Consider the following 12,308-nt stretch of genomic DNA (forward strand, 5'->3'; position numbering starts at 1 on the left):
TGTAGCGGAGATTCTCGATTCCAGGTGGAAGGGAGAGCAAGTAGAGTATTTGGTAATGTGGGAAGGGGAGCCGGAGTCGGAAAACACCTGGGTCAGGGCAGAGGATGTAGATGACGAGGTTTTGATTGAAACTTTTCATCAGAGATTCCCTCGTAAACCCCAGCCAGTGGCGAGGTTCCGGAGGGAATACTTCGCCACCACCGACGAAGAAGAAGAGTTGGAGGGGTTCTCTGATTCCGAGGTGGAGGAGGATTCAGCGAGTCGGAACGAAGACCGATGGAGGGAAATGTTCGAGACGTCTGAAGATGAAGAGGATTCTTTTCGGGGTTTCAGCTCCTCACCGCCCAGAGGAGAGAGTAGGGGCGGGGGAGAAGGGGGCCCTGGAGGGGAGGTGGATGTCAGGGAACTGACATCAGAGGAAAGGGAGGTGGTAGGGCTCCCAGAGACTGGGAGAGAGTCAGCAGCTAAAGCAGGGACAAGGAGGGGGAGCGAGGGGTCTCTGGAGGAGGATCTCAGTAATGCTGAGAGAGACGCAGCAGCCCAGGCAGGAAACAGCAGGGGAGAGAAAGGGGTGAGAGACACTTCCAGCGAAAATAGCGGGGAGGTGTCAGAAGCAACTGCAGGGAGACCCATGCTTCGCCGGAAGCTGCCACGTCGTGAGTCCAGGAGACGCGTTTCCGTTAAGGAACTTCTTTGCTGGAAGCGCTTCCGCAGGCAGCCACTGTCAGACTCTACTAGTGACTAGAGCAGACATGTCTGAGGAGCTCTGTCACACACAGAGGTTTGTGGGGCCGCACAAACTCTGAAGGGGCACAATTTTAAGCACAAGCAGCTAATCATCCCCTGACAATATCCATCAAGGCTAGTCCTGTACATGGGATAAACTGCACAAACCCCTGAGCTCCTTGGAGAAAGGATGGGCTACAAATGAGAGACATCACACATAAGAGAGAGATAGAGAGTGTTCATAGCATTAAAAAATTGTAGAATGTGGATGGTCAACTGGTGGTTCATAGGCTACTTCCAACCTCACTGTCACGTTCTCCTACCCCATTCCTTCTTTCCCCTGCACCACCAGACAGAAAGTGCAAGTTGGTTTGCATAAGAGAGGCTTCCTTTCAAGCGGACAGCACATTTCCCCAACACTGGACTGTCCAAAGGAAGTTTGCCCATTCTATGGATTGCAGACCTATGGATGTTTTTATATGATCCAGAATAGATGTCCAGCATTCTCTTCCCATATTGGCCAGCCAGAAGCATATGTGAAACCAAAAGCAGGACATGAGCACAAGTCCTCTGCTGTTTACCTCTTCTCCTATTCAGAACTGCTATTCAGAAGCATACGGTCTAAAGCAGGGGTGGTTAACCTATGGACCTCTAGATGTTGTAGAACTACAATGCCCATCAGCCCCAGTCAGCACAGCAAAATGGTCAGGGGTGATGGGAGTTGTAGTCCTTCAACATCTGGAGACCCACAGTTTAGCCACCTCTGGTCTCAAGTGATCACCTTAGGGAACTTTCATTTTTAGAAGTCTATGAAGTTTTCTGTATAATCATTGCTGATTTTATTGAAGCCATAAATTGCATTTGCAGAGGATATGAAATCTGAGAGGCTTCAGAGAGAGGGAGGACAAAAGAGATAACCCAAAGATACCCTCTCAAGAGAGGCAGGAAAATAGCATCCACAACAGATCAGAAGCTCTGATACCTTTGCATCACTGCAATCTGGCAGTTGGCTGTCGCTGCTGTGTTCATCCTCATAACTGCTGTCAACATAGACTGACTTATAGGACTTCTCTTGCATTTTTCCCTATCAGTTTCTGCCCAAATTCTCCCTATTCCTTGAATGAAGAATGCAGTGCAACTTAAACCAGTTCTTTCCTATAAGCACATAGATCAGGGCCTTACTTACCATTAGGCAGATTGAGAAGGCTGCCCGAAGTAACTGGTTTTGGGTGTCATGAAAGGGCAGGGAATTTTTGGTTATTGAATTTATTATCATTGTATTTTTGATGCAAGTGTGGGCTGCTTGCAGATATTTGTTTTGCCTGAGGTTCCAGAACTGGCTTTCCTTAGACATTATGTACCTTGACTTGGGAAGTACTATTTACTGAAGAGATGGGGACTCTCAGGCCTGAGGACAACTGGGGTCTCCAGATCTCTCTGCTTGACTCTCAGGATTCACCAAAGGATACATACCTCCCCAGGTCACACCATTCACTGACCTTGCTCCATAACTTCCTCAAAGGCTTTTGCCTAACCAGAATGTGTCCTTGAGTGATCATAATGTCTGGATGGAGAATGGATAAGTGGATAAGTATGCGTATCCCTTTGACTTCTGCATAGCTGAAATGCAACCTCTGCACAAAGGTGAAAGTCACATCTGTTGCTCTGTCCACTTTGGCATCTTGTCCTATCGACCACTAGAATTTGTCCCCTAGAACAGTGTTTCCCAACCTTTTTTGGGCAAAGGCACACTTGTTTCATGAAAAAAATCTCGAGGCACACCACCATGCCAGATGGGGAAAGGTCACTTTTTACTTATGTAAAAAAAAAATAAAAAAATAGTAACAGCATAGAAGGTAATGGTTATCTCTTTGATGTCTGATGGGAGGGCATTCCACAGGGCGGGCGCCACTACCGAGAAGGCCCTCTGCCTGGTTCCCTGTAACCTCACTTTTCACAGTGAGGGAATTGCCAGAAGGCCCTTGGCACTGGATCTCAGTGTCTGGGCTGAACGATGGTGGCGGAGATGCTACTTCAGGTATACTGGACCGAAACCGCTTAGGGCTTTAAAGGTCAGCACCAACACTTTGAATTGTGCTCGGAAAGGTACTGGGAGCCAATGTAGGTCTTTCAAGACTGTCGTTACGTGGTCTCGGCGGCAGGTAGCAGCGCTCACAGCTTACGGACTGCACCGTGTAACAGGTGTCTGGCCCAGCAGCCTAAGGCGGACAAGCCACTGAAACAGGCATTCAGAATCCATTCATTTCATAAAACCTGCAGGGCTCAATCTCTGTGTTTGTGTATGTGCGTGTTTCTGTTTTGCCCAAGGGTCTGGGGGTGAGAGAGAGCTCTTTAGCATGATGCTTTTAAAACAATTAAATTATCAACAAACAAACCTGATGATACGAATAGCAACGTCAGGTGCTACGGGGGGGGGGGGGGAGAAGGCGGCCTACTCGGAAGTAAATACTGCGTCCAGGCGCAATTAGCGCTGATTTAAGGTGCACCAAGACTGCCTAAAAACCTCACCAAAGATATGCAACAAAGCGCTTCGTTGCAGAGGGGAGAGTTTGTGCACCGTGGAGGCTGGAGGGCTTCTATTCTACATGCGGGGGTTGAGGAAAATGTGCTCCGTGGGGGGGCGGGGAAGGCAAGAAAAGGAGCTGAGCTCTAACTATAGGCTCCCACGCTTGAGCAGGCCCGACTCGGTGGGGCGGACCACTCTCTCTCCTGGAGGAGGAGGAGGAAGAGGAGGAGGAAGAGGAGGAGGAGATTCCCATCCACGGCGTGGCCTCCCGCGCTCCTGAACGGGAAATCTCTGCAGCCCAAGACTCTCCGCGAGGCAGCTCCTCCCTTCCTGCCTTGAGCCGCCGCCAGCCGCGCCCCCTCCCCAGTTATCTGCTGCCTGCCAAGCCCCGCCCCTCTTCATTGTCCTCCCCTTCTGTTTATACACAAAGACCCCCCATCTTCTTCCCCCTTCCCCTTCCTCCATCCCTCACTTTTTTTCCTCTCTTTCCTTTTTTTTAAAAAATATTTTCTCTTCCCCTTCTTTTTTCCCACCCTTTCTTTTTTCTCTTTCTCCCCCCCTCCCCGCCCTCCTGCCTTCCTGGGTTAAAGGATTTGAGCAATGGGTCTGGAGGTGGAGCTCGTCGGAGGATTAGCCCGACTCGCCCGCCTCCCTCCCACGGCACACCAGGCAACTTCCGGCGGCACACTAGTGTGCCGCGGAACACCGGTTGGGAAACACTGCCCTAGAAGATGTCCGCAGAGAGCCAGTGTGGTGTAGTGGTTAAGAGCGGTAGTCTCGTAATCTGGGGAACCGGGTTTGCGTCTCTGCTCTTCCACATGCAGCTGCTGGGTGACCTTGGGCCAGTCACACTTCTTTGAAGTCTCTCAGCCCCACTCACCTCACAGAGTGTTTGTTGTGGGGGAGGAAGGGAAAGGAGAATGTTAGCCGTTTTGAGACTCCTTAAAGGGAGTGAAAGGTGGGATATAAAATCCAAACTCCTCCTCCTCCTCCTCCTCCTCCTTCTTCTCAAGGGAACATGCCCCCTGGCTTTAAAAGGTCCCCTACCTTGAGATTTACTGTTTCATCTTGGGCAGCAAAACATCTTCAGCCACCCTTGAAATACCTACCTTCCTTAGGATTTAATAAAGCTATCTCACTTGGACTATTCAATTGCAAGAATGAAAAGATATCTGCCAGAGTGCTGATTTCATGCTGTTTAGGAATGCTGCTTCAAAGAAAACTAAGAGCTTATTTCAAAAGGAAATGAGGTCAGGGGAAATGCAGTGGTAAATGTGCAGGATAAACTAATTCCACACCCACTAGGACAGGGGTCAGCAAACTTTTTCAGCAGGGGGCCGGTCCACTGTCCCTCAGATTTTGTGGGGGGCAGGGCTATATTTTGGGGGGAAAATGAATGAATTCCTATGCCCCACAAATAACCCAGAGATGCATTTTAAATAAAACGACACATTCTACTCATGTAAAAACACTCTGATTCCTGGACTGTCCGTGGGCCAGATTTAGAAGGCAATTGGGCTGGATCCAGCCCCCAGGTTTTAGTTTGCCTATCCATGCACTAGGACTTTGTGATTCTCTTGCCATACTTTTCAGAGACAAACCTTTGTCTTTATATGCCAGAAATAATTCAGCAGAAGCATAGCCCTTCATCATTGCATCTCCATGCTGGGAAAACTGTGTGTGTGGCAAGCTGTCAATGGGAGCTGTTAAAGAGGGGCTGGCCTTATCATTAGGCAGAGTGAGACAGCTACCTGAGGTAGCAGTTGCTGGCCCCTCACAGTTATCTTGAATCTTCAACCATACCCAACTGTTGCCATGTAGATTCTCCTGGGCCCTCTAATCTGTGCTGCTGCCTCAGTTACAGTGGGTTATGCCATCCCATCACCAGTGCTGGGATTAAGGTTCAGCTCTTGGTTTATTAAGGTCCAACCAGCTTCAGTGGGTGGAACGGTGGTGGCTGCCATCTTGTCTTTTGCCCTGGGTCAGTCCTGTGTTAAAGGCACAGAGCAGCCTTCGCCAGCCTAGTGCCTTTCAGGCATTTTGGGCAGCAAACCCCATTGGCTACAGCTAGCATTGGCCAATGGACAGGGGCCAATTATAGTTATAGTCCAAAACATCTGAAGGGTAAGCAGATTATCAGAAATAAAGGCGGTGATACCAGTGCAGTGAATTCCTAGTGTGGAAATGCTCACGTTTCTTTGAAGGGTTATAGCATGCTTTTAATATAGATTTGATTACTTTTTAATTAAACCACACTGTGCTGTGCTGGTGCCATGCAGTTTAATATTGACCTAAGCATCTAATCCACAAAGCACACGCATCCAGTTAAACTGGCTCAAACTACCAAAAGCAAATTATTGATCTACTGAGGATTTTGCTGATGAACGGTCTCACTGCTTTTATGGGATTAAAGCCTATGCAGCACCAATCTGCTCCTCTCTGGCCTTCAAAATCCTGAAGGGAAAATAGAAACGCAACACTGTTTTAAAATGAGAAATGTATTCATTGTTCTAATGGCTAGCAAATTGGTTGTGTTAGCTGCTCTGTTGAATCCAGTGGGGCTTAGTTCCAGGTGAGTGTGTATAGAGCTGCAGCCTAAATCAATAATACAAGAAAATATTGCTCAAAATGATTAGACTCAAGACAAGAGTGAATGTCTGCCTCTCTTTATCTGTAACCAGTGGCGTAGCGTGGGGGGTGCAGGGGGGGCCGGCCGCACCGGGCGCAACATCTGGGGGTTAGGGGGCGCAAATCCACGGGTTAGGGGGCGCAAATCCACGGGTTAGGGGGTGCAAATTACTTGCCTTGCCCCGGGTGCTGACAACCCACGCTACGCCACTGTCTGTAACTATGCTCATTAGGGCTCACCTGTTGCAAATTATTAGGCATCACAATGATAGAGTCTTTGACTGAAAAGGTTTCTGTGTGAGCACTAAGATTGTTCAGATTCCTCTTTCCTGTTACAATCCCTTATGTCCTCTGAAGAGCCATTCCTGACATTTAGGGACCCTCCTGTCTTAGGTATGCTGGATTTTCTCATATTTTCTCCCTGCCAGAGTTTGTGTCTGCTTGGAAGACGTCCAGAAGAGGAGGTGTAGCAGGAAGAGGAAGTGCTAAGAGCAAGTCTTTCATGCCTGCGTGATCTCTGTTGCATACTAATTTCCTAAATAAAACAACTGACTTTACTTTGAGTCTCCGAGTCTCCCTTCTGACCTGTTGGTGAACCTGCTCCCCTGACACTGATTTGTAACTGGATTAGTTTGGGATGTTTGTGTGATGTCCTCTTTCTTAACCTGCTTTACAGAATTCAGTTATGACTTCTGTACAAGGTGGATGAGGGAAGTGGGGAGCTCTGCCTCTCACGATTCACACTGGTTGAACTCAGCCAGATGCCTGGTTCCACATTCCCTCTCCTCATATCTGCATCTCCCTTCTCTTGCACATGTTCAGCTTGTCAATATCCTTCTTAAATTGTGGCACCCAGAACTGGACACTGTACTCCAGGTGTGGTCTAACCAAGGCAGAGTAGAGCAGTACTCAGCGGCGTAGCGTGGGTTATCAGCACCCGGGGCAAGGCAAGTAATTTGCGCCCCCTAACCCGGGACAAGGCAAGTAATTTGCGCCCCCTAACACCTAACCATGGTCATTAATACGCCAAGACGCGTGTCTTTGGGTGTCGCGGCGCAGCCTTCTCGGTCTCCCTCCCCGGCCCGGCTAGTCCCGACGCGGCTTCTTTCTGGCGCGGGGAGGGGGCGGCTCTGGGGCCAGTGCGTCGGCCGGCCTCCGGCGCGGGTGGAGGGGCCCCGTCAGGGCGGGTGGGCGGTCTTGGCGCGCAGGCACTAGAGCGCCGCCGATGGCGCGTTTGGCAGGCTGCGCGCATCCAGACAGCGACCCACGCCTGGGCGGCGTGGCGCTTGGTGCCGGAGCCTCCGCCCGCAGCGCCCCGTCGGGAGACCCGGCCGGAAGGAGCCTCGAGCCGGCTGTCGGACGCGGTTGAAGCAGCCAGGGCGGCATGGCAGGCGGCGGCGGCTCCTCGGCGACTCCATGCGGCCAGCCCAGCGCGCTGGCCGAGCCCCGCAGGCGAACGCTGCCCGTCGGTGAGGAGGGGCTGCCTGGTGTGCCCTCCGTGGCCCTGACGCGCGGGGACTGCGGCGAGCGCTGAGAGCCGCTGCCAGCTACAGCCTGCGCCCGAGGCTCTTCGGCGACTCCGGAGGCAGCGAGCGCGCCCCCCCCAGAAGTTGCGCCCGGTGCGGCTGGCACCCCTGGCACCCCCCATGCTACGCCACTGGCAGTACTAATACTTACCTTGATCTGGTTTGTGGTCCTTATAGACAGTAGCTAAGGGGGATGGAATAGCAGCAGTGGGTGCTTTGCATTTCAATAGCTGGGTCATGCTTGCTTCACAAATGTACTGGAGTATTCAAACACATTCCTGAGCATGCTTTTTGGAATGTTCGCAACAGCTCTAGCTCACCAGAGAGTTCTAAAACTTCTTTCCTCATCACCCCTATTTGACATTGCTCTTCCTATGTATTTCCTGATCCTGCCACAAACAATGTGGATCAGTCATTCCCTCAAATCATCTCATGCATTTTAAGCAACATTTCGTTATCTATCATTTTATCAGCTTTTATCTGCTCCCTTACTTCCCATTTACATGCACCTTTCCTTTGTTTCTATAATGACTGAATTAATGCTTCATCCTTTCTTGTTCCTGTTTGCTTCTTCCCTCAGTTCCTGATTTTTATACTATCTCTACCCTAGCTACTATGCTTTACCCAACTTCACTTTCATCTTCCCATTTCTCACAGATACACTTCCCCTAAGGGCCGTGAGTTGGATTGGTGCAGAATTTTAGTGATTAATTCTTCTGTCCCTTCTGAACAGGCGCTGGATGATATAGAAGGGATGGGTTTAACTTTATCTCCCCTCCCCATCCTCAAAACCCATACACGATATGTGTACAGCAATTGATATGTTCGCAGGGAGGGCCAAAGCTCCATACAATTTTTCATACTGTTGTCACTGACTTCAGCAAACTGCAACTGGCATGCGGCAAATGGCAGCTTTAAGCTCTGAGATTGTCTTAAATAACACCACCAAGACTATGGGATACAAGAGCCATCAGTATTGAGAACCATGAAGAACAGCTGCTCTCTTTCTCAAGCTGAATGTTCATTCAGAATTTCATTCAGAATTCTGTTGAATGAAGTAGAACTCGTCATTCAAAATTCTCTTGGTATGAATGGAACCACTAGAGTAAAGTGTCATATGAAGAAAGATGTGTTCTGATTATATGAATGAGGCTTGAAGAATTCAGCACCCCTCCTCTGTGGACAGCAATAAAAAACACCAGTTGCCTTTGGAAAGCAAGGCAGCAGTTCAGTCTGTAACCCAATAAACGAAATAGCTGAATATGTTGCCTGAGAACTCACTGAACTTGATATGACTTACTTCCATGTAATTTGCTTAAGATCAAAGTGTTCCCCACTTATTACTGACTTGTTATAAGGTCTGGATTTAGGAACATGTTTTCTAATGAAATGAACTTACAGTGTAATCTTATGCACATCTGAATAGAAGTAATATCTGTTGAGTTCAATGATATTTACTCCATTTAACTAAGTATAAGACTGATGCCTCAACAAGTTAAAGGCTACTGAAATCCTTCAGATAAATATGTTTACCATCAGATAATTTTTTTTAATGGAAATTGCATTTCTAACAGTCTCAAATGGGTGTATTATCAAATGCTTCAATCATATCCCAGCAGAAAAGAACAAAGATTACGCATGTTAAAACCCTCAGTATAAATAGAAATAGTTTCCACAGTCAGAAAAAGAAATAATATTTCTAAATCTCAGTGTTGTACGGTTGGTTTTTAAAGTTTTATCAGTACAGCATACAAGTGGTGCAAAAAGATGGTATGAAATAATAGTAATAGTAATAATAATAATAATAATAATAATAATAATAATAATAATAATAATAAATATATTTTTTAAATTTATATCCCACCCATCTTGCTGGGTTTCCCCAGCCACTCTGGGCAGCTTACAACATATATAAAAACACAACATTAAATATATATATATCCCATACGAGCAACAAACAAACCAATAAATCAAAAGAATCCAATAACAACAACAACAACAATAATAACAATATCTATAGGAATCTAGTATACAAAATGTTACTCACCCAGGATGTTTCCAACGAGAGCCACAATAAACACAATAATATATCCAGCAATTAGAACCCATTCATATTCCTTGGGATGCAAATATTCCTTCCAAAGGTATTGCAGAAATTCCTCCTCATCATAGTCTGCAGAGGGGTTTCCAAAAGCCTCCTGGGTGCCATTCAGCTCTATATTAGATGACCAGTTTCGACAAGGTGGGAAGCCTTCCTCCACTTGAGTTAGAGACATAATTTGCTGAGCTCTGGATCTGAATCCAACCATCCAGTAGTTCAGGCTGTGATCAAGCCCATCCATCCATAGTTTATGTGACAGAAGAATGTGCAGAGAAAAGAGAAACAAGGGGGAGGGGAGGGAGGAAACAGCCCAGCGCCAACTGCAACTTCTATGGCCAGTTTCATACCAAGGATTTCCCAGTGGAAAGAGGCATGCAGCAGTGCCAGGAGAGAGGAGGAAACACTCAGAGGCTGCAGCGACACAGAGGCAAGCAACAAAAGCAGCACATGCTTCCAGCTTCTTCATTCAGCCAGGATGTGCAAATCACAGTATTGCAGCGAAGAAGAGAATGCACAGAATACTTCTTTCACACACACACATACATACATACATATGGACACAGTTTGCCTCCTATATTAATCCTCATTTCATGATCCCTGTAAGGACTCCTAACATATTACACATTTATTCTGTATATCTGCATTGCACAGGGTATTTGCGGGCACTTGACAACCATGTGGGAAATTGTTCTTTGATTACACAAATCATCTCATCTCCCCTTATTTCTTATTGCATGCCTTTTCTTTCCTGTTCTCCAGGACCTCTCTAGCATTGTTTTCCCAAGGTGATAGATTTCAACTTGATAGCAACCAGTGGGTGGGACTTTTCTACGGTGGCATCCACTCTATGGAACAACCTACCTCCTGGGCACCAGCACCTGTGGCCTTCTGGGAGACTCACATGGGCAGTATATTGGGGGAGGGGGGAATATGGCTGTCCCTATTTGGGAAACAGTCTTTTTTTAAAAAAAAAAATTGACAAACAGTTTCTGTGCAAGTGAGTGGATGCCATCACATCCTGTATGTTCCAGGGGCCATTTTCAGACTTTTTCACTGCCTGTGGCTGCCACACAAACCCTTCCATTCAGCACCGAGCAACAAATACTTACTGAAAAGAATACAAAATAATGACAGCCCTCACTGAGCACTTCATGAAATTTGCTGGAGTCAAAATCGCAAAATCAGGACTGTGTTTCAATCCACACATTAGTCTGGGAGCTGCAGATCATGCCAGTCCACTGCAGAATCCAGACTTGGCTAATTACCTCCCCTCCCCAATCTGCTCCTTTTTTTTAAAAAAAAGGTAAAGGACCCCTGACAGTTAAGTCCAGTCATGAATGACTCTGGGGTTGCGGCGCTCATCTCACTTTACTGGCCGAGGGAGCCGCTTCTGGTGAAACCAGAGCAGTGCACAGAAACACTGTTTACCTTCCCACCAGAGGTGTACCTATTTATCTACTTGCACTTCGCCTTGTTTTCGAACTGCTAGGTTGGCGGGATATGGGACCGGGCAATGGGAGCTCACCCCATCGTGGAACTCTCAGGAATGGTGGCTGTTTTGGGTGCTAGGGCAGGAAGGGAGAAGCTGTAGCCTTCCAGATGTACTGGGACTCCCACCAGCATGGGCAATGGCCAGGTTTAATGAGAGCTGTAATCTAACAGCATCTGGAAGACCATTAGTTAGGCATCCCAGACTTAGGGAGATAGTAATTCGGCTCCAACCCAGCAAAAAAGCCTAGAAGAGGATTTTATAGTGAGGTACCGTATTTTTTGCTGTATAATATGCACCTTTTCCCTCCTAAAAAGTAAGGGGAAACGTGTGTGTGTGTCTTATGGAGCGAATGCAGGCTGCACAACTATCGCTGAAGCCAGAACAGAAAGAGGGATCACTGCGCAGCGATCCCTCTTGCTGTTCTGGCTTCTGGGATTCATAACATTTTTTTCCTTGTTTTCCTCCTCCAAAAACTGGGTGCGTCTTATAGACTGGTGCGTCTTATAGAGCGAAAAATACTGTATATAAGCCTCTTCTAAACTCTCCTGCTGGCATTGCTGCCTCATTAGGTCAGCACCATTGGCCACAGTGGAAACAGCCAAATGTGGCTGGCCACCTCAGAAGAGGAGCTGCATTCAAGAGAAACCAGCAAACAGAACCCAGAGCAGAGACCTTAACAACAATTAAACCAATTTACAGCACAACTCTACAATCCTATAATCTATTATGGTGACAGCAGTCTTTGGTTTTTTTCAGCAGAATGAAATATACAGTGTAATAGCAGGCTGAAGTAGGACTGATTCACATGTTCAGTTTCTAGATACCTGCAGATGAAATTTCCAGAGTAGACAGGGAATATGCAGAAATCTACAAAACTGAACACATGAATCAATTATATTGACAGAAGTACTGCCACAATAACATGGACAAGAAGAACCTATGGTCTAGGCAAGGCATCTTTAACCTTTGTTGGACCCAGGACCCACTTTTAACCCAGACGTTCATTTGGGGGCTCATTTCTTAACATTTTAACATATATTTGCATGGTGGTAGAGCTCATGATGGTCCCAACCCACTAGTTGGAAGACCAGTGTGACTAATCCCAAATGCACCAGCTGCAGGAGCAAGGTAACCACAAAACGGTTTTATTTGAAAGTGTGTTTCCTTTGGTGCCTCATCCAGATGTAATTTGTTACATGAATGTGGTTAATTTGGGGGTCGAATCAATCTTAACACTTACCCAACTAATTCCTGGCCAATGCGCCCATGTCAGTTGCATCCTCTACTCAGGGTTTGAATTTGCTCATT

General features: G+C 47.2%; 1 protein-coding gene across 2 annotated transcripts in view; it reads right to left on the reverse strand.

The window, feature by feature from the left end:
- The window catches only part of HCRTR2 (hypocretin receptor 2), a 34,289-nt gene extending 24,380 nt beyond the window's left edge, over positions 1-9,909 (reverse strand). For both annotated transcript variants that reach the window (XM_082218330.1, XM_082218329.1), the window contains exon 1: positions 9,455-9,909. In XM_082218330.1, the coding sequence (XP_082074456.1) occupies positions 9,455-9,749 (295 nt within the window). In that variant the 5' untranslated portion in view covers positions 9,750-9,909. The remainder of the gene's footprint in view (positions 1-9,454) is intronic.
- Between the last annotated feature and the right edge of the window lie 2,399 nt (positions 9,910-12,308).

This window comes from Podarcis vaucheri (genome assembly GCF_965113315.1).
Source record: "Podarcis vaucheri genome assembly, chromosome: 3".
NCBI lineage: Eukaryota > Metazoa > Chordata > Lepidosauria > Squamata > Lacertidae > Podarcis > Podarcis vaucheri.